The 26,679-nt window shown below is 37.6% G+C and overlaps 1 protein-coding gene across 1 annotated transcript in view; it reads right to left on the reverse strand.

The window, feature by feature from the left end:
* Positions 1-26,679, reverse strand: part of DNAAF6 (dynein axonemal assembly factor 6) — a 66,183-nt gene that overhangs the window by 28,832 nt on the left and 10,672 nt on the right. The window contains exons 3-4 of the mRNA XM_074201147.1: positions 24,508-24,613; positions 16,088-16,184 (exon numbers count right to left, since the gene is read on the reverse strand). Coding sequence (XP_074057248.1) covers positions 16,088-16,184; positions 24,508-24,613 — 203 coding nt within the window. The remainder of the gene's footprint in view (positions 1-16,087; positions 16,185-24,507; positions 24,614-26,679) is intronic.

The raw sequence follows: 26,679 nt of genomic DNA on the forward strand, positions 1-26,679 counted from the left end.
ACTACTACTACTAGGATTTGTAGAGCATTTTAAAGTTTGCAAAGTACTTTACAAATATTATCACATTTGAACCTCACAGTGTTATAATTAATCCCCATTTTGTAGATGAAAAAACTGAGGCAAACGAAGGCTAAGCAAATTGTCCGGGATGACATAACTAATAAGTGAAAGTCAAATTTGAACTCGGATTTTTCTGACTTGAGGCCCAGCACTGCGGCCTCATCTAGTTTTCCTAGAGGGATCTACACTAAAGTGGCTTCAAACTGAAGTTAGGAAATAAATAGCATGTTTGGATGACCAAGAGCTACCCTAGCCAGGTGTGTCAAAGGTTCAGCATTTAGTAATGGGGTTGGGGTTTTTCTCATAGCCATCCCCAAAGACCACCTGCAAAAGCATCAGGGGCTGCCTCACCTACCATGTACTTCTCTGTACTAAGGAAATCACAAATGCTGCTACATTCTTTAAAGAACCAAAAGTCCTACTGCTCCTGTGGGTGCCTTATGGTCCCATACAATTCAATGCTAATAAATAACACACATGGGCTTCTCACTTGACCTCTAATTATAGATTATAAAATTGGCCTTGCTTGACAGATATTCAAGCAGTAGCACCAGAGTCCTTGACTTGTCCCTGACTGTTGCACTGATGGAATGAGCAAGTCCATCAAGGTCGATCATCACCCCCATGTTGCTGTTGGGGGGTATACAGTGTTTTTTCTGGTTCTGCTCATCTCACTTTGCATCAGTTCAAGCAAATCCCTCCAGGCTTCCCTGAATTCCCATCCCTCCTGGTTTCTATTAGAACAATAGTGTTCCATGACATACACAGTTTGCTAAGCCATTCCCCAATTGAAGGACATTTACTTGATTTCTAATTCTTTGCCACCACAAACAGGGCTGCTATGAATATTTTTGTACAAGTGATGATTTCACCCTTTTTCATCATCTCTTCAGGGTATAGACCCAGTAGTGGTATTGCTGGATCAAAGGGTAAGCACATTTTTGTTGCCCTTTGGGCATAGTTCCAAATTTCTCTCCAGAAAGCTTGGATGAGTTTACAGCTCCACCAACAGTGTAATAATGTCCCAGATTTCCCACAACCCTTCCAACAATGATCATTATCCTTTCTGGTCATACTGGCCAGTCTGAGAGGTATGAGGTGGTACCTCAGAGAAGCTTTAATTTGCATTTCTCTAATAATTAATGACTAAGAGCAATTTTTCATATGACTATGGATTGCTTTGATCTCCTCATCTGTAAATTGCCTTTGCATATCCTTTGACCATTTGTCAACTGGGGAATGGCTTTTTTCTAAAAAAATAATATGACTCAGTTCTCTGTATATTTCAGAAATTACATGAATAAATTAAGAGAAAGAGGAAATCGATGAACTAAATATGCAACTAAAATTAGAGAAAGAAAAAATTAAAAAACCCCAATTAAATACCAAATTAGAAATTTGAAAAATTAAAGGAGAAATTAATAAAAGGAAAAGCAAAAATCTATTGAATTAATACATAAAGTCAAGAGTAGGTTTTATGAAAAAACAATAAAATTGATAAACCTCTGGTCAATTTGATTTAAAAAAAAAGATAACAAAATTGCTAGTACCATAAATGAAAAAGGTGAACTCACCACCAATGAGGAGGAAATTAAAGTAATAAATCAGAATTATTTTGCCCAATTCTATGCCAATAAATTTGACAATCTAAGTGAAATGGACCAACATTTAAAAAAATATAAGTTGCCCAGGTTAAATGAAAAGGACATTAAATACCTAAACAACCCTATCTCAGAAAAAGAAATTCAACAAGCCATCATTGAACTCCCTTAGAATAAATCTCCAAGGCCTGATGGATTCAAAAGTGAATTCTCCTAACATTTAAGGAACAATTAGTTCCAATTCTATATAAACTCTTTGGAAAAATAGGGGAAGACGGAACTCTGCCTATGACACCAATATGGTGCTGATAGCTAAACCAGGAAGAGTTACATTGGTGGAGCTGTGAACTCATCCAACCTTTCTGGAGAGAAATTTGGAATTATGTCCCAAAAGGAAACAAAAAGGTACATACCCTTTGATCCAACAATACAACTACTGGGTCTATACCCTGAAGAGATGATGAAAAAGAGTAAAAACATCACTTGTACAAAAATATCCATAGTAGCCCTGTTTGTGGTGGCAAAGAACTGGAAATCAAATAAATGTCCTTCAATTGGGGAATGGCTTAGCAAACTGGTATATGTATATCATGGAATACTATTGTTCTATTAGAAACCAGGAGGGATGGGAATTCAGTGAAGCCTGGAGGGATTTGCATGAACTGATGCTGAGTGAGATGAGCAGAACCAGAGAAACACTGTACACCCTAACAGCAACATGGGGGCAATGATGAACCTTAATGGACTCACTCATATAATCAGGGACAATTTGGGGCCATTTGCAATGGAGAATACCATCTGTATTCAGAGAAAAACTGTGGAGTTTGAACGAAGACCAAGGACTATTACCTTTAATTTAGAAAAAAAGACCTGATATCGTGCTATCTCTTATACTTTGTTTCTTCCTTAAAGATATGATTTCTCTCTCATCATATTCAATTTGGATCAATGTATACCATGGAAACAGTGTAAAGACTGGCCAGTTGCCTTCTGTGGGGGGGAGGGGGAGGGAAGTAAAATTAGGGGAACAATTTTAAAACTCAAACAAATAAAAATCTTTATAATTAAAAAAATTGAAGATAATAAGCTTTGGTCTTCATTTAAACTCCACAGGTCTTTCTCTGGATACAGAGGGTATTCTCCATTACAGATCCCCTAAAATTATCCCTGATTATTGCACTGATGGAGTGAGCATGTCTGTCAAGGTTGAGCACCAACCCCATGTTGTTGTTAAGGATTATGTTCTTCTGGTTCTGCCCATCTCAATATCAGTTCATGTATTCCCTTCCAGGCTTTTCTGAAATCCCGTCCATCATGATTTCTTATAGAAAAAAATAGTATTTCATCATATACATATACCACAATTTATTTAGCCATTCCCCAATTGTTGGGCTTCCCCTTAATTTCTGGTTCATGGTCAGTATAAACAGAGCTGCTAAGAATATTTTTGAGGGGAAGCTAGGTGGCGTGGTAGATAAATCACCGGCCCTGGAGTCAGGAGTACCTGGGTTCAAATCCGGTCTCAGATACTTAATAATTACCTAGCTGTCTGGCCTTGGGCAAGCCACTTAACCCTGTTTGCCTTGCAAAAAACTTAAAAAAAAGAATATTTTTGTACATGTGGAATTTTTGCCCCTTTTCATGATCTCTTCAGGATACAGACCCCAGTAGTGGTATTGCTGGATCAAAGGGTCTGTACATTTTTTTTGGCTTTTGGGCATAATTCCAAATGGGTCTTCAGAAAGGTTGGATCAGTTCACAGTTCCACCAACAATTAGACCCACCTCTTGACATAGGCCTTGTCTCTCCTAAGTGTTGAGTCTTGAAAAGTCATTTTTTTACTCCTAGCACTGGGTAGGGACCTAGCATGAGCATCATCACTCACTGAAGAAAGATTCCTTGTGACAAGTCTGAAAAAGGCCCCACTGAGATCAGGATGAAGTTTCTCAAATGATTATCCAGAAATATGCAAAGCAGCACAGATTTTTGTCCAAAATGGGTCTATCTTTTTGAAAATAGGACTCTAGGTGAACTTGCTAAAGGTGATAGTGTCACAGAGGTGCCCAATGACACCTCATTGATCCCCTAGACTGACTATTATTTTTCCCTTAGATTTTTAGAAGCAATCCAGAATAAAGGAATCTCATCTCCATGAAAAAAAGGAAACAAAGGAGAATAAATGGTGAGGCATTTGATCTTTTCATGAACTTTTGTATCAAAGGAGCCAATCTTCAAATTACATTAGTTATTCCTAACATTGTCTTATCTAGTCCAATCTGTAGACTCTCAGTACTGTTTTCCCACCTGTTTATTGGACATTTCTAAATGAATGCCCCAGAAGATTGTTAGTTATCTTGCCCCCAAATCCACCCACCCCTTTACAAAGGTCCTTATTGCCACAGAAGTCACTGCTAAGCTTCGAGTCTCCCAGATTCATTACATTGGCATTACCCTCTAGTCCTCAGTTTCTCTTACTCTATACATCAAATCAGATGCCAGCCCTGGATACCTCTACAAATATCTCCCTGATCTCAGTTCTTTCTTTTATTTACACAATCATCACTTCATTCAGGATCTCATCATCTCTTTATTTTTTTATGTTTTTTGCAAGGCAATGGGGTTAAATGGCTTGCCCAAGGTTACATAGCTAGGAAATTATTAAGTGTCTGAGGCCGGATTTGAACTCAGGTATTCCTGACTCCAGGGCAGGTGCTCTATCCACTATGCCACCTAGCTACCCCTCATCATCTCTTTCTTAGGCTACTACAGTAGCCTCCAAATTGGTCCCCCTGCCTCAAAGTCATCCTTCACACAGTTGCCAAAGTGATTTTCCTGTTGGTTACTCAATGACAGTTTCATATTGCCTCTTGGATAAGGTATAACTTCTTCTGGCTTTTAAAGTCTTTCAGAACATTGCTTCAACCTATCTTTCTACCCTTGTTTTGTTTTTCAGTCATTTTTCAGTTGTGTCCAACTCTGTGATCCCTTCCCTACAATTAGACTGTGGTCAGGACTAGGTAGGGCATCCATCCTCTCCCACACAATCAGGACTTGGCTTTGATAGGGGATAAACTCAAGCCAATTCCAATTTCATCAGACTCCCTGGGTGCTTTGTCTGGCAAATGTCTTAGCAGCTCCGAGAATCCTCCAAAATGCCTAGAAAACAATGGAGAAGGATCCTTGGGGTTCATCATTCCTGCTAGGGGGAAAAAGGTCCAGCTTTCCCTTTCACTATGTTACAAAACACTTTTATGTCATCCATGAACTCATTTGAGTCTCCTAATAGTGAAGTGTATAAGGCAGTTATCGCCATTTCATGAGGTCACAAGGTCAGGACTTCAGCCAAAGTCCAAAGTGACTTTCTTACATAAATGTTATTGTTATTCCAACATATGTTATTATTATATTATTATTATTATTATTATTCCTCTCTACATGCTCACAGTTTGGAGTTCAGAAGGGAACCTCTCAGAGGGGTTCTGGGATTCCTCTGTTTACACAGTGTAACAAGCACAGCTGGTTCTGGTAGATAGCTTTGGAAAGAGAAAACTGGGAACCTCAGGGAAACACAGCAGCATTGCTGTAATGATAAATATTTATAACATCAATTAGCTAATTCACTCCACCTGAAACAGAGAAACCACATAAGTGACAAAGTAAAGGAAAAAAACCTTTTAAATATCAAAAAGTATAGCTCTTAAGTTGCCTGTGAGAACTCTGCTTTAAGTGTTCTCACAGACTGTTCTTTGCTAATGTGAGTGTTTTTAGTGTTAAAATAACAGATTAATCACAGAATTCAAATCACAGAATTTTAAAAGTGGAAGCAATTTCTTTCTTTCTTTTTTTATTAAAGATTTTATTTGAGTTTTACAATTTCTCCCCAATCTTACTTCCCTCCTCCCCATAGAAAGCAATCTGGTAGTCTTTACTTTGTAAGCCATTCTCCAATTGAAAGACATTTACTTGATTTCCAGTTCTTTGCCACCACAAACATGGCTTCTATGAATATTTTTGTACAAGTGATGTTTTTGCCCTTTTTCATCATCTCTTCAGGCTATAGACCCAGTAGTGGTATTGCTGTATCAAAGTATATGCTCATTTTTGTTGCCCTTTGGGAGGAGTTCCAAATAGCTCTCCAGAAAGGTTGGATGAGTTCACAGCTCCACCAACAGTGTAATAGTGTCCCAGATTTCTCACAACCCTTCCAAAAATGATCATTATCCTTTCTGGTCATATTGGCCAGTGTGAGAGGTGTGAGGTGGTACCTCAGAGAAGCTCTTAACTTGCATTAAAGTGGAAGTAATTTCAGAGGCCATGCTTCAGAAAGAATAACCTCACACAACAACCAGTTTTCAAATGGCCACCCAGCCTTTGCCAGAAGCTGGTTAGTGAAAGGACCCCTATTGCTCTTCACAAGTGGCCTATTCCATTTGGGGGAGCTCTAGTGCTCAGTCCTCAATGTGTCCTTTTTCAGCTTTTATCCCTTGCTCCTCATTCTATTCTCTAAGGCCAAAGGGAAAGAAGTCCCATCCCTCTTCTATAAGAGATTTGAGTTATTCCTCTATTTCTAGAGCTGAAAGAGACTTTAGAAGTTATTGAGTCTAACCCTGTCATTTTACAGATGAGGAAAATAAAGCTCAGTGAGATTAGGTGATTTGACCAGAGTAGTATGTATATGAAGCAAGATTTTAAGGTACAGGTCTCACCCACTCCAAGACTGATATCCTACACACTATACCATCTTTCCTCATGTGCACAGTTATGTCTCTGGAGCTTTCTAATTCTTTAAGTTAAACATCCAGTTCCTTCAGTAAATCCTTCTGATATGGCATGGATTTAGCACACTTCATATTCTTCTTGCTCCCCTATGGAAGATCTGGAGTTTATTGGTGCCCAGAACTGAGCAATCACTCCAGTTATGACCTAGTTAAGCTTGCAGTCCAATACAATGCCAAGGTCTTTTCAAGACAAACTATCAATACATGCCTCCTCCATCTTGTGATAGTTGAAATCGATTTGTTTAAGCCAAGTGTAGGACCATGCATGAATTCCAATTCAATTTCATCTGATTAGGTTTAGCCTCATGTTTTAACCTTTCAAGATCTTTCTGGACTGTCATCTAAGGTGTTATCAATCCCTCTCAGCTTGGTATCACCATCATATTTGGTGTGTTCACCATCTATACCCTGTAGTCAAGTCACTGATAAATATGTGCAAAGGATAAAACTTAGGTGAACTCCATGTACAGCATTCACCTAACCTAGTAGCTTAGTCACTGGGAAAATAAAAAAGGAAATCATTCATTCTTCTTTATAATTACTGCCTCTTTCCAGATGGTCATTGAACTACCTCCCTAAATGATCCATTAAAGAAGTTTGCCAGGTATCAGAGTCAAGCTCGTTGATCTAGAAATTATAGACTATTATTCTGAAAAGCAAGATAAACTTCTTCAGTCCTGCAGGCACTTGCCTATTTTCCAGAATCTCTCAGCTATGATTGACTGTGGCTCAGCAGTTGCATATCTGCTAGTTCTTTCAGCACCCAAGAAATAGTTCATCTGGACCAGAGAAATCAAATTTCATCCAGGAAAACCAGATGTTCTCTTACTAACACTTTATTCAGTTGTATGTGAGTTCCCCATATGTCTGTTTTCTTCTGTTATCTCCAGTCCAAAGGTCACTCTCTTTGGCAGAAGCAAAATCAGAATTGAATAGCTGGGTCTTCACTCTGCTTTCGGTCATCACAGTGTGATCCACTCTCAGTAGCAATAGGTCCAAACTCTTGTTAAATCTTCTCTGCTCCCCCAATATAGCTTAGAAAAGCAAACAAAACTTTGTGTTCCTCAGTACTCTTTCTCAGTTCATTCTGAGATTTATCACTCTATCCAGTTTCAAAATATTTTCAGTTTCAAATTCTCTCCTTCCCTCTACCCACTCTCCTACCCATTGAGAAGGCAAGAAATATAATGCCCATTATGGATAAGAAGTCCTGACTGTTCTTAATGGACTATACCAGCCTCAACTATACTAATTGGGTGGCTCTGGGCAAGTCACTTCACATTTGTCTGCCTCTGTTTCCCCACAAGATAATAACAGTACCTACCTCACAAGGTTGTTATAAGAATCAAATGAAAAAATATTTGTAAATCACTTAGCAGAATCTGACACATGATAAGTATTCCTCCCATCCTTCCCCTTTAGAACTTAGTCTGTTACCTGTTCTTGATTCAATCTTTTATGTAGATAGATAGATAGACACCAACACTCTTCTCTGTTTTGTGTGTGTGTGTGTGTGTGTGTGTGTGTGTGTGTGTGTGTGTGTATCTTTTATTTGGTTTTTGAAAGGCAATGGTGTTAAGTGACTTGCACAAGGTCACACAGCTAGGTAGTTATTAAGTGTCTGAGGCCATATTTGAAATCAGGTCCTCCTGACTCAGGACTGGTATTCTATCCACTATGCCACTTAGCTGCTCCTATATACATCTTTTAAAAATCTAAGCTGGTTTTCCTCATCTGCTAAATAAAATAAAAAAAATAAAATAAAATAAAGTAAAGTAAAATAAAATAAATAAAATAAAATAAAATAAAATAAAATAAAATAAAATAAAATAAAATTCTGGTGCATGAGCATCCTACCTCACCCTCTTCTGAACCCTTTGAAATCTGTTTTCTGTCAAACAGAAAACTCGAAGAGGTCATGGTCCTGTTCTCCCGGAGGGGGTGGGGGGATGGGATGCCATTTTCACTCTTCCTGGTTTGGAATTTCTTTTTGGGGTTCCTCCATCTTCAGAAGAATGAAATGATCATTAAGGCAAGTCAAGAAAGTCTTAGCTGCTGTGTTTTTTGGCAGAGAGAACATGCTCCATTGGGTGTGGGGATAATTGAAGTTCCATGTCTCAGCTCTTGTCATATGATCTCTCTCCTAAATTTTCCAACTTATTGCCTGCTTCTGCCAAGGGAATCCATTATATACTTCAGTGGCAAAATCATTTCTGTTTCTCTTTCTGTTGATCTTTACCTAAATGTTTCTTTCCTCTGGTTCCTCAGTTTCTTCACACAACAATGTCTTCTTTTTTGGTTTGTTTTGGTTTTTTGCTTTCTGCAAGGCAATGGGGTTAAGTGACTTGCCCAAAGTCATACAGCTAGGTAATTATTAAGTGTCAGAGGCCTTATTTGAACTCAGGTCCTCCTGACTTCAGGGCTGGTGCTCTATCCACTGTACCACCTAGCTGCCCCTAACAATATCTTCTTAATACGCAGTGCTATATCATCCCCCCTTTAACTAATCCTGGTTTTTTTTTCATTTTAGAAAGATTTTATTTATTTTGAATTTAAAAATTTTGCCCCTAATCTTGCTTCCCTCCCTCCCACCCTCCACAGAAGGCAGTCTATTAGTCTTTACATTGTTTCCATGGTATTCATTGATCTAAGTTGAATTGATGAGAGAGATATCATATCTTTGATGAAGAAAAATAAAGTAAAAGAGATAGCAAAATTATATAATAAGATATATTTTTTTAAATTAAAGGTAATAGTCTTTGGTCTTTGTTCAAACTCCACAATTCTTTCTCCAGATACAGATGGTATTCTCCATTGCAGATACCCCAAAATTGTGCCTGATTGTTGCACTGATGGAATGAGCAAGTCCATTAAGGTTGACCATCACCCCCATGTTCCTCTTAGGGTGTACAGTGTTCTTCTGGTTCTGCTCATCTTGCTCAGCATCAGTTCATACAAATCCTTCTAGCCTTCACTGAATTCCCATCCCTGACTAATCCTGTTTTTAAAGATAAGTCATAGAGTCATGTTCCAATCATACTTACCATCTGTCAAATCATAGATATCTATCTTGTAAAATCTGCCTCCTTGCATTTGGAACTCTATTACATTTTGCTTATTGCTTAAACTGTATGTTTGCACATAGATCTTGAGGCTATCAGTTTTACTCCTGTCTTCTTTCTTAGGTTTTTATTCCTGAGAATTTGTAAATATCTCAGCCACTAGTCTTCTTCCTTGATTAACAGATGCTCTTGATGGTGTCAGGCTTGGTAGACAAACACAGAAAAAAGTTTTCTCCTCCCATTCTTTTCAGTTTAAATCTTTTCTGATTAAATTTGTAAAAGAATTGGCAAATACATCCATACCAGTCTTTGGTTAATATACTCCATCCTATGAGAAACCTCTGCTCAGGAACTTTTCATTCCTAAATTTTAAGTAGTGATCACAAAACCCAAATCTCTCTCATGGACACCATTTTTAAAGACTAGATTTCTCCTCCAAAAGCATCTTTCCCTTTCTTCATTCCTTTTTTTTCCTGTTGGCAACAATGATGAAAGAATGAGGAGTTGGATATAGAGGCACAGGAAGATTCACAATGGTAGACAAAGGTATGCAGGGACCCTGGTTTCAAAGTCAAGGGAATGCAAAATGTGCAAAAGGAGAAAAGATGGAGCTCTCAAGGAATGTTCTCTATTTTTCTCAGTGAAGTTTTAGGCTTGGTCTTCAGTTGAGAAGATGAGGGGAGATGGGTCTGTGGGATGATTGAGGTTTGTAACAATTTCTGAGGGAAGTATGATACTGAATCAATTAGGGAGGAATAAAGGGATTACCTCATTGCAGTAAGGGTACAGTTGAAATAAGAAAACATAAATTCATAGGAGATCCAGTCAGCTCAGTTGATTTCCTCTTTGTTTAGCAGCAACATTCAGCAACAATTGAGGAGTGAAAGAGGCAGATGGTGGGAGGGATCCTTGGTTTGGATTCAACAACCATTGCAAGCTCCTTCTTCTCCCCATTTCCATACTTCAGATTTCCCCAGAATCATCCATTATTACCTTCTCTTTTGCTCCAGTCTTATGTACCTTCTACTTGTACCTTTGATACCCCTTCTGACACATCCTAACACACCCTTTCTCTTTTCCTAATGTATATGATGGGATTATGGATGCAGCTAATTTTGAGCAGTTTTTACAAGAACAAATCAAAGTGAACAGAAAGGGTGGCAACCTCAGTGGCAGAGTTGTAACCATTGAGAGATGTAAGAGTAAGATAACTGTGACATCAGAGGTGCCTTTTACTAAAAGGTATTTGAAGTACCTGACAAATACTTAAAGAACAATCTATGTGATTGGCTCCAGGTGGTGGCCAATAGCAAGCAGAGTTATGAATTATGGTACTTCCAGATCACCCAGGATGAAGAACAGGAAGAGGAGGAAGATTAAACCCTTTAGGGTCTGAATACATTTTATATATGATCTTGAATAAGACTTGAACCAAAAAAAAAATCAAAGTATAAGCTAAACTTCTTAATTGTATTTAACTTAGTGCTTTATAATACACTTAAAAAAAATTATTTAAGGCAATGGGGCTAAGTGATTTGCCCAAGGTCACACATCTAAGTAATTATTAAGTGTCTGAGGCCAGATTTGAACTCAGGTATTCCTTGACTCCAAGGCCATTACTACAAAAGGCTAACTTCTAGAAGGGCCTTTTCTAGGAAGATCAGAGAAAAATGAAGGCTAATGTGGTTGGATCATAGAGTTACTGAGGGATAGTAAAATGTAAGAAGGTAGGAAGAAGTCAGGTTGTGAAGGTCTTTAAATGAATTTTATACAAAGCATTTTATATTTTACCTTGGAGGGAAAAGGACTTTATTTTAATCATTGGGCTTTATTGAGAACAGGGATAGTGGTAGTGACATGGTCAGATTTGCATTTTAGGAAGATCACTTTGGCAGCTGAGTGGAAGCAAGGAGACCAACCAGCAAACATTAGTCTCAGGCATGAGGTCATGGAAGCCTGTTCCAGGGTAGTAGCAGTGTCAGAAGAGAGAAGGGTTCACCTAATAGTGCCATCGTGAAGATAGAATTAGTAAAATTTGACCCAGACTGCATGTATGGGGAAAGTATGAAAGAGGAACTGAAGATGACACCAAAGTTTTGAAAAGGAGGAACTTGGAGGTTAGTGGTTACTTAATAAAAAAGGGAGGGCCTGAAGGTTAAGATAATGAGCTCTGTTATTTTTTAGATACTCGTGGAACAGCAATTTCAAAGTGTCTAAAAGACAATTGATGAAGTGAGTTTAGAGCTCAGAAGAGAAACTATATATGTCTATAAATATAGATCTGAGAGTTATTTGTATAGTGATGGTATTTGAACCTATGAAAACTGTCAAGACAAGAGAATGATGTATGAATTGAAGACATTGTGACTATGCTGATCCAACTGGATCCTAGGGTTCAGGTTTGAGTCAAGATACTCATCATGTAGCAAATCAGGTTGCATATTGTAAAGAATACAAAATAGAAACTTGTGAATTTTAGTTCTCAAGAACCCCTGGGCCCCACACTCCTCAACTAGTTAATTACAGAATAAGCAACTAGTTAAATATGGAATAAGCATTTACAAATATTATCTTCTTTGATCCTCACAACAACCCTTGGTGGTACTTTTATTTCCCCCATTTTATAGCTGAAGAAACAGGTACATCTCCCCTCATCCTCTCAGCTGAGGACCAAACCTAAAACTTCATTGAGAAAAATAGAGAACATTCCTCAAGAACTCCATCTTTTCTTCTTTTGCACATTTTACAATCCATTGACTTTGAGGTAGAGCATTCTCCTCTTCAAGGCCAATACTTCTATAAGTACCCTTGATCTCATCCCCTCTTGTCTTTTTGATGATTATATATACATATATATATATATATGTATATATAATTCCCGTCTCATCATCCTTATTAAAAAACCCTCACTAGACCCTACCATCTCCTCAAGTTATTGTCTATCTCTCCTCCCTTTCTCAGTCAAACTTTTTAAAAATGTTTTGTTTCCACCTCTACTTTTCTTGTTCACTTTTTAATCTTTTGATAATCTCATTTCTGACCACAAAGTTAAAAGCCAGAAATCAAAGGAAACATTTAAATTGTGGCTCAATGATTTTGGGAAGCAATATGGAGGTATGTCTCACAAAGTCACAAACTAGGCACACATTTTTATCCATCAATATCACTACTAGCCCATACCCAAAGAGAGCAAAGAAAGAAGAATAGGACTTATATGAACAAAAATATATAAAACAGAAGTGTCCAACCCATGGCCAACAGGCTGCATATGGCCCCCAAGGTCTAGTTATGAGAACATTATTATATTTTATTATTACACTCATTGATAATATAGATTACATTGTAGTCATAAACAAATATTAAATTCTATATGAGGTGCTTGCCAAGTTTTGGTTGGGTGATTTGGCTCAGAAGAACTATAAGGCTGGATGACCGTGATTTGTTTTTGTTGCTGCTGTATGTCCATTGTTCTCAAAAAAGACCATAATATCAGGGAGGTGATGTAATGATATGGACATGAATTGGATTTGAGTGAAGGGGTGCTATGCAAAGTCACCAGTCTCACTTTTTCCTCTGGAATCATCTGAGTCCAATGGCCAGATATGAATTATGATGACTGGAGTTGACTCTGGATGTGAGGCAATTAGGATTAAATGACTTGCCCAGGGTCACCCAGTTAATAAGTATTATAGTCTAGCTTATTTTTTAAAAATTTTTTATTGAAACAATAGATAATATATTTTAATTTGCCATTTTAGTGAGAGCTCTGCGGTAGCTCTGCTTCTTAGTAAGCCTACAGGAGGTCAAATTTAAACTCAGGTCCTCCTGAATCCAGGGCTACTGCCATATCCACTGAGTCACTGAGCATGCCCAAAGCATCCCTTTTTGTTATAGCAAAGAAAAGAAAATGAAGTATGTTTTTTTTCTGTACAAGATATATACAGGAGAAAATTAAAGATAAATCTCAGGGAGAAGACACTAGTATTAAGGAGGATGAAGAACTGCTTCCTGTGGGTGGGATTTTAGCTGAGACTTAAAGGAAAACCAAGGAAACCTGGAAGGGATGATGAGGAAGGAGAGAATTCCAGATGTGGGGGACAGCTAGAGGAAATTAAAAGATAGGAAGTACAGAGTTTTCTCCAATAGACAGCAAGAAGGCCAGTATCACATGGAGGTGAGGAAGGTATAAAAAGATTGGAAAGACAGAAACCTTTAAATGCCAAATGGTGGGTTATATATTTAATCCTGGAAGGGATAAGGAGCCATTGGACCTTACTGAATAGGTGGGATGACATGGTCAGACCTATGGAAGATCACTTTGGCAGCAGGGAGAGACTAGAGGCAAGGAGATTTCTAATTCCTATTGCATATTAATGCTATATTAATCCTGAGCATGAGGTGAGGAGGGTTAGCTTCCGGATGGTGATAGTGTCAGGTGACAGAAGGATATCAAAGATGATATCCATAACAGAAATAGAAAAATTAGGAAGAGAGGAGGAGTTGGAAAGAAAGATATGGATTTATTAGTTTAGGACATGATGAGTTTGAGATATCTATAGGACACCCAGTTGGAGATTTCCAAGAAGTTGGAGATATGAGACTGGAAGGCAGGCGAGAAGTCAGGGCTTGAAAAACAGATTTAGAAATTATTTGCACAGAGATGATAATTGAATCCATGGGAACTGAAGAGATCACTAAAAGAAATGGTAAAGAGAGGGGAAAAAAAGAAGAGCCAGGAAAGAGCCCTAAGTTATGACCTAGATGAAGGTTATGACCTGCATCTCTATATGGCTAAGAAGTAGTCAAGGAGAAGATTATGGGAAAGTGGGAAATTGAGGAACAGGGCAAGGCTGGCAATAGGCACAAGGGACTTGAGAAAAGAGTAGTGTAGAGTTGAACTAATTCACCAAGGAGTCAAGATGGGGAAAGGGGAAGAAGGGTACTCAAGTGGAAGCTGAAGGATATTCCCTTTTGTTTTGAAGACCTTTTGAGAATTCTGTTATTTCCAAGGGAAATCTTGGGTTGAGGCAAAATTGCCAAATTCTTAGTGAACTTAGCTCTTAGTGAAATTCTAAGTGGAGAATGTACCATAGAGTATGACTTAATTTGATCTATGTAAATCCAGAGCTCTAGCTTTGGCACACAGGAGACATAAAGAAAGAGCTATGTAAATTGTCCAATGCTTAATAAAGATGTACTATTCTCTATACTACTTGGGCCATAAGGATATAGAAAGGAAGATGGACATGGGCTTCCTGTCTGATCCTTAATGCCAGTACCACATCTCAAAACTTATAAAGGGACTTTTAATTTCAAGCATTCTCCAAACTTGACTTCAACCTGGCACTTCTTAGTTACTGGCATGGTGGCTTGGCATTGATTATGTTCTCTAACTTGTAACAGCAGCCTTTCAAAGGAGTGAGTAGGATGAATCTCCAGTAATCCTCTCAGGATATAAATTGAGAGACCTCACATTAAAAAAAAATCTCTAAATGAAAAGAAATACCCAAAGAAGGGATAAAAAAAACCTCACAAACAGAATTGCTGGTTCAGACTGCCTATCTCTCATCCAGCAGAAACCATGAGGCAGGAAAGTATCAGGAAAGAACCTAATGAGAGAAAATAGAATAGTATTATCTGTCTTAATGAGATAGAAACCATTCATGGAAATGTGTGAGTCTAGATGTATATATGTAAATCTTGTCTGTATCCATTTTTGTCTATATGCATAAATGCATGTTGGGTATAGTGGAAAAAGCACTGAACTCTTCCCACTTTCAACTCCATCAGAAGATGAAGGTTGGAGTCCTGGCTCTGATAGTTCATATCTTGATAGCTATAGGTATGTTGTTTATCTTTCTGAATCTCAGTTTCCTGATCTTTAAAATAGAAACAACCACATTTGTACTCTTTACTTCCTAGGGAGGTTGAGAAGAAAGTGCTGGGTAAGCCTTAAATCTCTATAGAAACATGACTCATTATAACCAGATATGCTAGTTCTCCTAGTGTTATAGTCTAGATCAGGGCTGTCCTACCTTATATTTAAAAAATTTTATTGAAACAATAGATAATATATTTTAAGTTGACATTTTAGTGAGAGTTCTGGGGTAGCTTGGCTTCTTAGTAAACCTACAGAGGGCTACATAAAATTGAACTGCAGGCAGCATGCCCCCGTGAGCTGTATTATGGACAGCCCTGGTCTAGATGATAGAGAACTCACTTTAAAATAAGCAAGAAGAACTGTATTGAAGTTCTGTTTCTGTCTAACTCCAGCTGTGCAACTCTGGTCCAATCACAATCTCTATAGTCCAGGCCACATTATAAGACCATAAGGTTTGCTGTCAGTTCTGATCCATGTAGGTTGAGGGAATTTCCACATTTATACCAATTCATACCAAGTTCCATATACCAATAAATTCACACAGTTGATCTAAAGGGGGGAAAAGTTTTTAAGCCAATTGATGGTAAGAATCACTATTTTTAAAAATAAGAAGTCTTTAACTTTTGCTCTAGTATGATATAAACAACAGTCATTCAGCCACTGGATTTCTTTTGTGTGTATATTTGAAATCAGGCTCTAACTCACCAAGAGATCCTCACAACAGGCTGTGGAAGGGTCTTTTCTGGTCATTCCCAGGAAAACATCCTCAGGTCCCACTTGCTGTTTGAATATAATGTCATATCTGAAAGAAACAAAAAACATTCATAGCTGATCATTTTGCTGTGACACAAGAGAACTCTGAAGGACTTAGGATAAAGAATACTATCCATCTCAAAGACAGAGCTGATAGTGTCTGAATACAGACTGAAACATGCTTTTTTCACTTTATTTTTCTTGAGGTTTCCCTCTGGGGAAGGGGCTTTACAATATAACTATTGTAGTAATGTTTTTTCATGACTACACATTTTTAACTTATACCAAGTAACTTGCTTTCTCAATGAGAGGGAGTGGGGTGAGAGGAAAAGGGAGAGAATTTAGAACTTGAAGTTTTAGAAGTGAATGCTGAAATTTATTTTTGTATGTAACCAGGGAAAAAAATTAAATAAAATTTAAAAAAGAAACAAATCAAATGATACTTGAGGTTGATGGGTTAACAGCTTTTAGGCACAGAGTAGAAAACCAAAACTGTGCCTATGTGAGTTGGGGATAGGGTTGGGGAACATATGATCAAAACTAGAGAAAGTACCAACAGAAAACTAGGGAAAATGTTCCCAAAATTGGTAATAAATAACAAACAGTAGGGAGAAAAAGTGTTAAATCCAGGGTTTTGGTGGACAGAACACTACTTGGAATCTGGAAGACCTGAATTCAAATCCCATCTCAAACAATTATTAACTGCATGACTAGCTGTAAGTCATTTCACCTCTGCCTTCTTTTCTTCCTCTGTTAAATGATGGGGTTGGACAGAATGGCCTTTAAAATCCCTTCCAGTTCTCACTGTCACCCTATAGGAAATAACAGACCTTTAATTGGTCTATATTAGACCATTTTAGTTTACTATTAGAAGCCACTGTAACATCATTTTAGAGAGCTAGCTTATAGTGGTTGCTTTGATGTTTCATTGGCAGTTGAGAAATCAGCAATATGTCTGGGCAGGGAAACGTCTGGGTCAGGGGGCAGGCTGGGAGAGGGGGCCTTGACCAAAGTACAATGGTTGTTTTTGTTTCTCCATTTGAGTTCTGTGTGAATGTGGCAAACTGGAAAATATGGGTTTGGTATTATCCTGAAAATTAACAGGCTACTGCTAATGCCATTTGGCTAGGAGAAAAGCTTGGGAAGATTGAAATCAGTGCCATTTTATTTTTCCATTCCCATATATCAAAAGATCATTTAGAAATTTAAAAGATTTTTAACTTCGTTTTCATGATAATCAACTTGGTAAACAGATGGCATATCTTGTGTTCAAATGGATCTCAAATTAGCATGCCTGTTTTTAGTCATTTCAAATTGCAAAAGCCATAATAGTACTAAAGCTGCTTTATCAGTGGGCCATTTTTATTGAAGCTGTCAATCACCCTGTGCAAATAGCATCAGGAGTTCATTATATTTCTATTGCTTAAACAACATAACATATATAAAAGTGCTTTGCAAATCATGAAAAGTTATGTAAATGTCATCTGTGTGATATTTACATCTATTATTATTATTATTATTATTATTATCATTATTGCTTCAGGGCCAAAGAAGGAATGGAACTCAGACTGCAGATATATCACTCTTGGTTTCCCATTCTTCTGCTAGTACCCCACTGGGAAAGGAATTCAAAAACAAAGGATCAAAGGATCTGAGACTTAAAATTAGAAGGGACCTCAGAGGTTACCTAGAACAACTCTTTCATTTTACATATAAAGAAAATGAGGTAAAGATGAGTTAAGCTCCTGGCCCACAGTCACCTAGTCATTGTCTGAGGCAGCATTTGAATCCAGGTATGCTGACAAGGCAGAGAGGAGGTGACCTCAGAGGCCTTGGGAGATCATTTCCCAAACCAAGTTGTTTGTGGTGATGGAGCTAATGTAACACCCTAGCAACTCTGACACTAAGGATTGTTCACCCACACCCATCAACTGATCAATCAATCAGCATTTATTAAGAGTTCAGTATGGATCAGGCACTGCATTGGGCACTGGCAAGACAAAGACAAAAATAAGCAAGTCTTTGTCTTCAGGGAGCACAAAGAGACAACATACATGGAAACAGGGACATAAAAGATACATACAGAGTAGATAAAATGGTAGCCTTCAAAAGGAAGATGCTAGCAGCTGGGAGAACTAGTACAGGTCCTATTCAGGAAGAGACACTTGGAACTGAGTCATAAAGGAATCTAAAGATTCTAACAGGCTGGAATTAGGAGGAAGACAGTTACAGGAATGGGGAAGAGTCAGTGGGAGATAGAGAATCACAAGTTAGGAAGAACAAGTAGACCAGTCTAGCTGGACCATAGAGTGTATGGAGAGAAATAATGTAGAAGAGGAAAGAAAACAGAGGAAGGGGCCAGATTGGGAAGAGGAGGATGAAATGCCAAGAAAAAGAGTCCAGGTGAAAGGATTTGACTTGATTCACCATGGCACTTGAATTGACTAAAGTGAATCCACTAGTTACTATACGTCCCCACGCATTGACCAAGGAAACTTTAGCCTGGCATAAGATCTCTGTCTCTTTCACTGATTCAACTTGGACCCCCCCTCCTTCATCTGTATCTTTGTATCATGACTTTCCCCCTTTATGGATTTGATGTGTCTGATGTGGCCTAATGTTGATTATTACTTTCATTCACTTAGAGACATTGTTAATCTCTCATTCTAGTCTAGTCTGCAGAGATATTTTCAGATCCTGATTCTGTCATCCCACAAGCTAGTTTTGAATCAACTGTGAATTTGATAAACATACCATATTTGCCTTTATCCAAATAACTGATATAATTAAGAAAGAGCACAAGGCCAAGCTCAGATAACAGAAGCACTTCATTGGAGACATCTTTCCAAGTTGACATCAAAACATTTATGACTATAGGGCTCTGGGTCTGATCATTGAATCCGTTTCTGAAGCCTCATGACTGATTTCACTTAGCCACAACTCTCCATTTGATTCAGAAACATGAAATGAGAGATTTGGTTAAATGCTTAGTTAAAATCTAGGCAAACAATATTTACAATGTTCCTCTGATCTACCTGTTAAATTTTGTGATTGTTGTTCCAGAACTATGACTTACTTCTTTGGATCCAGCAATACCCTTCCAGTGAGAAGCTTCTTCCACCAATTATTAGTTATTCATCTGTGACTTATAATCTTAGAGACTTTGCTGGGGATACCAAGAGGTTGCATTATTTGTCTATAGTCACAAAGTCAACGTGAGTCAAACCCAGGATTTGATCCCAAGTCTTCCTTACTCTTAGGTCAGTCCTATAATCATTATACCACATTGTCTCTTCTACTAGTCTAATAACCTTACCAAAACAGGAAATGATGCTAGTTTTGAGGATGCCAGGCTGACTCTGATCAGTACTTTGTTTTCTAGAAGTTCACTGGGTATCTCTTTAAAAATATGTTCTAGAATTTTGTGAAAAATCAAAGTCAGGTCCACTGGTCTATTCTTTGTATATTCCACTTAGCATTCTTTTGAAAACTATACTTGGTCTTTTCCAAATCTGTAGCACCTCTAGATGAGAAGCTGTATTTAATTGTTTTTTGAATTTTACAATTTTCCCCCAATCTTGCTTCACACCTACCCCCCGCAGAAGGCAGTATGATAGTCTTTACATTGTTTCCATGCTATACATTCATCAAAATTGAATGTGTTAAGAGAGAAATCATATCTTTAAGGAAAAAAACAAAATATAAGAGATAGCAAAATTACATAAGATAACTTTTTTTAAAAAAATTAAAGGTAAGAGATTTTGGTCTTTGTTCAAACTTCACAATTCTTTCTTTGGATACAGCTATTGCACTAATGAAATGAACAAGTGCATTAAGATAGGTCATCAACCCCATGAAGCTGTTAGGGTATACAATGTTCTTCTGGTTCTATTGAACTTGCTCAGCATCAGTTCATGCAAATCCTTCCAGGATTCCCTGAATTCCCATCCCTCCTGGTTTCTCATAGAACAAGTGTTCCATGACATCCATATACCACAGTTTTCTAAGCCATTCCCCAATTGAAGGACATTTACTTGATTTCCAATTCTTTGCTACCACAAACAGGGCTGCTATGAATATTTTTGTACAAGTGATGTTTTTAACCTTTTTCATCATCTCTTCAGGGTATAGACCCAGTAGTGGTATTGCTGGTCTAATTTGTTTTTAATGATGTTCTCCATCTCTTCCTTGGTCATAAACTACTTCCTTTTCCATATATCTGACAGGTAAACTAGTTCTTGATCTCCTATTTTACTTAGAATATTGTCTTTTATGTCTAAATCCTATACCCATTTTGATCTTATCTTGGTATAGGGTACAAGATGTTGGTCTAATCCAAGTTTCTGCCAGACTAATTTCCAATTTTCCCAACAGTTTTTATCGAAGAGAGAGTTTTTTTCCCCAGAAGCTGGACTCTATGGGTTTATCAAACAGCAGATTACCATAATCATTTCCTGCTATCTCTTTTGCACCTACTCTATTCCACCAATCCACCACTCTATTTCCTAGCCAACAGCAGACAGTTTTGATGACTGATGCTTTATAATTTTTAGATCTGGTAGGGCTAAATCACATTCTTTTGCACTTTTTTCATTAAATCCCTAGAGATTCTTGACTTTTTATTTCTCCATATGAAATTACTTACATTTTTTCCCCATTAAAGTAATTTTTGGAAGTTTGATTGCTAAGGCACTAAATAAGTAGTTTAATTTAATCATTTTTATTGTATTAGTTCAGCCTATCCATGAGCAGTTGATATTTGCCCAGTTATTTAAACCTGATTTTATTTCTGTGAGAAGTGTTTCATAGTTGTTTTCATAGAGTATCTGAGTCTGCCTTGGCAGGCAGACTCCCAAGTATTTTATATTGTCTGAAGTAATTTTGAATGGCATTTCTCTTTCTAGTTCTTCAATAATGGCTTGTTGAATTTCTTTTTCTGAGATAGGGTTATTTAGGGATTTAATTTCCTCTTCATTTAACCTGGGCAACATATTTTTGCAAATATTCATCCATTTCACTAAGATTATCAAATTTATTGGCATACAGTAAGGCAAAATAATAATGAATTTTTACTTTAATTTCCTCCTCATTGGTGTTGAGTTCACCTTTTTCATTTATGATACTAGCAATTTGGTTTTCTACTTTCTTTTATTAAATCAAATTAACCAGAGGTTTATCAATTTTATTATTTTATTATATTATTCATAAAACCAACTCTTGGTTTTATTTATTAGTTCAATAATTTTCTTGCTTTTGATTTTATTAATTTCTCCTTTGATTTTTATAATTTCTAGCTTGGTATTTAACTAGGGGTTTTTAATTTGTACTCTCTAATTTTTTTTACTTGCATGTTTATTTCATTGATTTCCTTTTTCTCTAATTTAGTGATATAAGCATTTAAAGATATAATATATCCCCTGACAACTGCCTTGACTGTATCCCACAAGCTTTGGTATATAGTCTCGTTATTTTTATTATCTAGGATGAAATTGTTAATTCTTTCTATCATTTGTTGTTTGATCCACTCATTCTTTAAAATGAGGCAATTTAGTTTCCAATTAGTTTTAGGTCTATTTCTCCATGGTCCATTATTGCATATGATTTTTATTGCATTATGATCTGAGAAGGATGTATTCACTATTTTTGCCTTTCTGCATTTGATTATTAGGTTTTGATGCCCTAGTACATGATCAATTCCTGTGTAAGTGTCATGTGCTGCAGAAAAAAGTACATTCTTTTCTATCCCCATTCAAGTTTCTCCAAAGGTCTATCATGCCTAGATTTTGTCAACATTCTATTTACCTCCTTAACTTCCTTCTTGTTTATTTTATGGTTAGATTTATCTAAATTTGAGAGTGGGAGGTTGAGGTCTCCTACTGGTAGAGTTTTGCTATCTATGTCTTCCTGTAACTCATTGAACTTCTCCTCTAAGAATTTGTATGCTATACCACTGGGTGCATACATATTTAGTTTTGAAATTGCTTCATTGTCTAAGGTACCTTTTAGGAGGGTATATTTTCCTTCCCTATCTCTTTTTAATGAGATCTATTTTTGCAGCTGCTTTGTCTGAGATATGAATTGCTACCCTTGATTTTATCACTTCAGCTGAAGCGAAATATATTTTGCTCCAACCTTTTACCTTTACTCTGTATGCATCTCTCTGCTTCAAATGAGTTTCTTGTAAGCAGCATATTGCAGGATTCTGGTTTTTAATGCACTCTGCTATTCGCTTATGTTTTATGGGAAAGTTCTTCCCATTCACATTCAAAGTTATAATTACTAACTTTTTATTGCCCTCCATGCTATCTTCCCTCTGTTTGTATTTTCCCCTTTTGCACTTTATCCATATTCTCCAATATTTTGTTTCTGAATACCACAACCATCAGTATGTTTTCCCCCTTGCATCCAACCCCCATCCCCTTTCTTTCCCCTTTCCCTTTGCCCCTTCTTCCTTCCCTTCCTTTTGTTAGTTCCTCTTTTCCTCCTTCCTCCCCCTTTCCCCTTTTAATACTTGAAAGGTAAAATAAGATTCTTACCTTAATGGAATGTGTGTATGTTAACTTTAAGCCAAATCTAATGAGAGTAAGATTCAGGTGGTTCTTACCTCCTCCCTTCTTTCCCTCTATTGCAATAGGTCTTTTGTACCTCTTAATGTAATGTGACTTACCCCATTCAATCTCCTCCATCCTCCTGTCTCTTTACTGTCCCCCCCCTTTTTTTTAGGTTTTTGCAAGGCAAATGGGGTTAAGTGGCTTGCCCAAGGCCACACAGCTAGGTAATTATTAAGTGTCTGAGGCTGGATTTGAACTCAGGTACTCCTGACTCCAGTGCTGGTGCTCTATCCACTGTACCACCAACCACCACAATGTATTCTTTCAAAAATTATTTTGCCCACTGGTTCCATGATATCAGGACAATTTTCCATCACTAAATCCTGTAACATTGTGTCCAGGTTATTTTTTCCTCTTAAATGTTTTCAGGAAGCCCAATGATTTTTAAGTTGTCTTTCTTAGATCTATTCTTGAGGTCAGTGGTTTTGCCAATAAAGAGGTATTTTACATTTTCTTTTTTTCAATTTTTTGATTTTATTTAACAGATTCTTATTGTCTCATGAAGTCATTAATTTCCAGATTCCATTCTTTTTTTTAGAGAAGAATTTTTTCATGTACCTTCTGCAACTCCTTTTCTAATTGATCAATTCTATTTTTGAAGTTTTCCATTTGCCTGATTGAGGTTTCAGATAATTATTTTCTTTTTGCATTTGTCCAATTGTATTTTCCAAGGATTTGTTTTCTTGTTGCAAAGTGTTATTTTCTCTTGAGTTTCTTTTCCCAATGTTTCCAATTGATTTTTAAACTCCTTCCTGATTTTTTCTAGGAAATCTTTCTGGGCTGGAGACCAATTCATATTCTCCTCAGAAATTCTAGATCTCTCTGAATTAGGATTTTTGTCATCCAGATAGTTTTCTATGGACCCCCAATTCTGTTGGCCTTTCTTCATTTTCCTAAGATCTTGTATTGGGGAGAGAGTGATTCATAGATCTTTGGTGTTGAAATTCCTAGAGGTTTGCTCACTAGTTTTAGTAATTTCAAGTGGGCTGGCCAGTAGGGGATGATGGTTGCTTTCTTTGGAGTGTCTGTGACCTTGATTTGAGGTCCATTCCCTAGGCCTGGAGGGGGTGAGGAACAACAGCTGGATACTGTTATCCTTGAACCCTACAGGCTGAGCCTGCACCTAGATATTATTCTCCCCATTCTGCTGTGGGAGCTCTGCTGCCTGCACCTGAGCCTGGGGAGGTGGGGGGCGGGTTATTACTGTGTTTGTTCTGAAGAGGGCTCTGCTGAAAGTATGGAGCCCATGGCCCTGAGCCGAACAGATTGATGTCCAGCGGCACTCTGCAACTCTCTGTGCTGGAACTCCCCATCCTGCTGCTCATTTAGCCAAAGCCTTTGTGGCTGATCTTAGCTTGGTCCTTGAGCTTCACCTCGCCACCCCTGGGCTGGTTCTCTGCTCTCTGCCCCCACCTACCCATGTTCCCCTGAGATAGACCTTGTTGGGAGATGTACTTCTCTTAGCTTCTTTTTCTGTGTTTTGTCAATCAAATCTCTGTTAAGAGGCATGATTCATATTAGTTCTAAGGGAAAGTCAGGTGACCTTAGCACATACCTGGCTTCTCTCTGCCATCTTGGCCAGAAGTCTAGACCATTTCTAAAGTAAAAGATCTAATCTTTTCTTATTTGATCCATCAGCGTACATGTACCTTCTAACCCCTCCCTGTCAAACTTGTCAGGAATTACACTACAAAGAGTTCACCATCATATCACTCATCTACTTCATAGCTGAAGATACATTTCTGGCTTCACCTGACTTACTCTGGCTGTTCCCGGGGGTCCCACATGTCATCAAACTCCGATCCTTCTGGTACTTCCTCTGGATCCCAGATGTCCTTTCTATTTTCAGTGTTATTTGGAGGGTTGACTAAGAAGAGAAAAAAATATAAGACTGATGTTACTACCCTTTAAAAAGTGATTGCTGTCCTTTTTCCATAGTCACTTTTCTTTCTATTTCTAGCTATCAGATGAATTGCCTTTTTGTCAAATAAACAACCAATTTCTACACCAAAGGTCAGATACTAACCATGTAGTTAGTAAACCTGTCTCTCCTTACAGTGACTGGAACAGGCTAGGCATTTAATAAACAATTGTTGACTGATTACATTAATCTGATGTGAGCATTATGACAACAACATACTGTTTTATCCTTTAATCCAATTCCAGTACTTGGGGAAGTAGGTATGGCTTAACACATTTTAAAGGACTCTATAAGAGTGGATAATTACTAGTATTAATAATATTAATGATGATGATAAAAACCCTGACTAGAGCAGGTAGATGATCTCTAAGGTTCTATTTAGTTGTAAAATTCTATGCTTGGGTAAGCAGAGTTATATCACGTATTACACAGTTCCAGCCTTCTACAGATGTGAGGCTGGCAGTAGAACCAGGAAACATATCAGGCCTCCAATGTGCACAAGCATCAGAATCCCAGGAGACATACTAGGTTTCCAGTGTAACAAGAATCAGGGACCCAGGAGAAATGCAAACTTAAGCATAAAAGGCAACATCCCAGGCCCCACAACAAGTGCAGGTAGGGCAGCTTCCGCAGCACCACTTTCCCCATGTATGAGAATGACTTCCTAGTTATTAGGAAAAGCTTTTCTTTCACATAGCACAGCTTTTACACATCTAAACCACAGGCTCTATAATTTCTATATTATTCAAGGTCCAGAATATATAGCTGATTAGAGACATAAATATATTTTTCAGACGTTTACATAGTAGATCTTTCTTGACTAAGACAAATAAAGAGACAATTTTTCATTATTCATGTTAATGAGGGAGAAAAATAGGATGAATAATTGAAATTTATGGACACCTCATTTTCAACCTCCCAAACAACTGGAGATTCTAAGAATTATCAAAAGCGATGGATGAACTTTACCTACTTACCTTGACTACAATATAGACAAAGTAATAATAAACAATGAAGTTAGAATGTCCCATATTTTGAAAGGTATGCAAGGCGCTTTGCATAAAAGTGTGGAACACACACTAAGCATTATATTTCAGGTTAGCACAACTTTAATATATACAATTTCATAGACTTTCTCTTATGACTATTTTAAAATTAAAGAACTGAAATCTGAAATGCCAGGAAGGTAGGAAGGTAGAGAGCAGACAAGCCAAAAGCTAGATAATCCATAAATAAGACAAATGGATCCTGAAGCATCCAAAAGCTTTCTGGTTCCACATCACACCTATCCCTGTTCAGACCTCTCATTGTCAGCATGTACCATTGTGTGTGCCAGTGTATGCCAATGTATGCTTATGTGTGACACTAACTGGAAAAAAAGCTGATGAAAAATGTTTAAGACCAAGGGCAATATGTTCCTTTGCTGTCATCTCCAGAAGGGTGGTCATGGATGCTATGGCTCCTCCTCCTCCTCTTCTTCATTTTAGACAAATTTAAAGAAGTACTAAGGATGGCTGGGACCAGGCCTGGCTGACCATTAGCATAGGAAATTCATAATAAGGAAACTCCCTTTACCAATGAAGCTATTCAGTGACATATGCTCTTAGTCAGTTGTCTGAGGTACCAGGAAGTGAAGGAACTCATTCAGGGTCACATAGCCAGTCAATGTTTTGACTCTGAGGCTAGTTCTTTGGCTACTATATTGACCCTTGGTCAATATTAATATCTTTATCAATTTTCTACCACTTTTATGATTGAAAACACTGAAATTCTCCCTCTCTAATCACAGTCTTCTATCTCTCCCTAGGTCTCAATGATTCATCTTCAGTCATTTTTTTTCAGCTATGTTCAACTCTTCATGACTCCAATAAGGATTTTCTTGGCAAAGATACTAGAGTAGTTTGCCATTTCCTTTTCTAGCTTGCTTTGCAGATGAGAAAACTGAGGCAATAGGATAAATGATTTCCCAGGGTCACACAGATACTAAGTGTCTGAGGTTGGATTTGAACTCA

Source organism: Macrotis lagotis, chromosome X (assembly GCF_037893015.1).
Source record: "Macrotis lagotis isolate mMagLag1 chromosome X, bilby.v1.9.chrom.fasta, whole genome shotgun sequence".
In the NCBI taxonomy this organism is placed as follows: domain Eukaryota; kingdom Metazoa; phylum Chordata; class Mammalia; order Peramelemorphia; family Peramelidae; genus Macrotis; species Macrotis lagotis.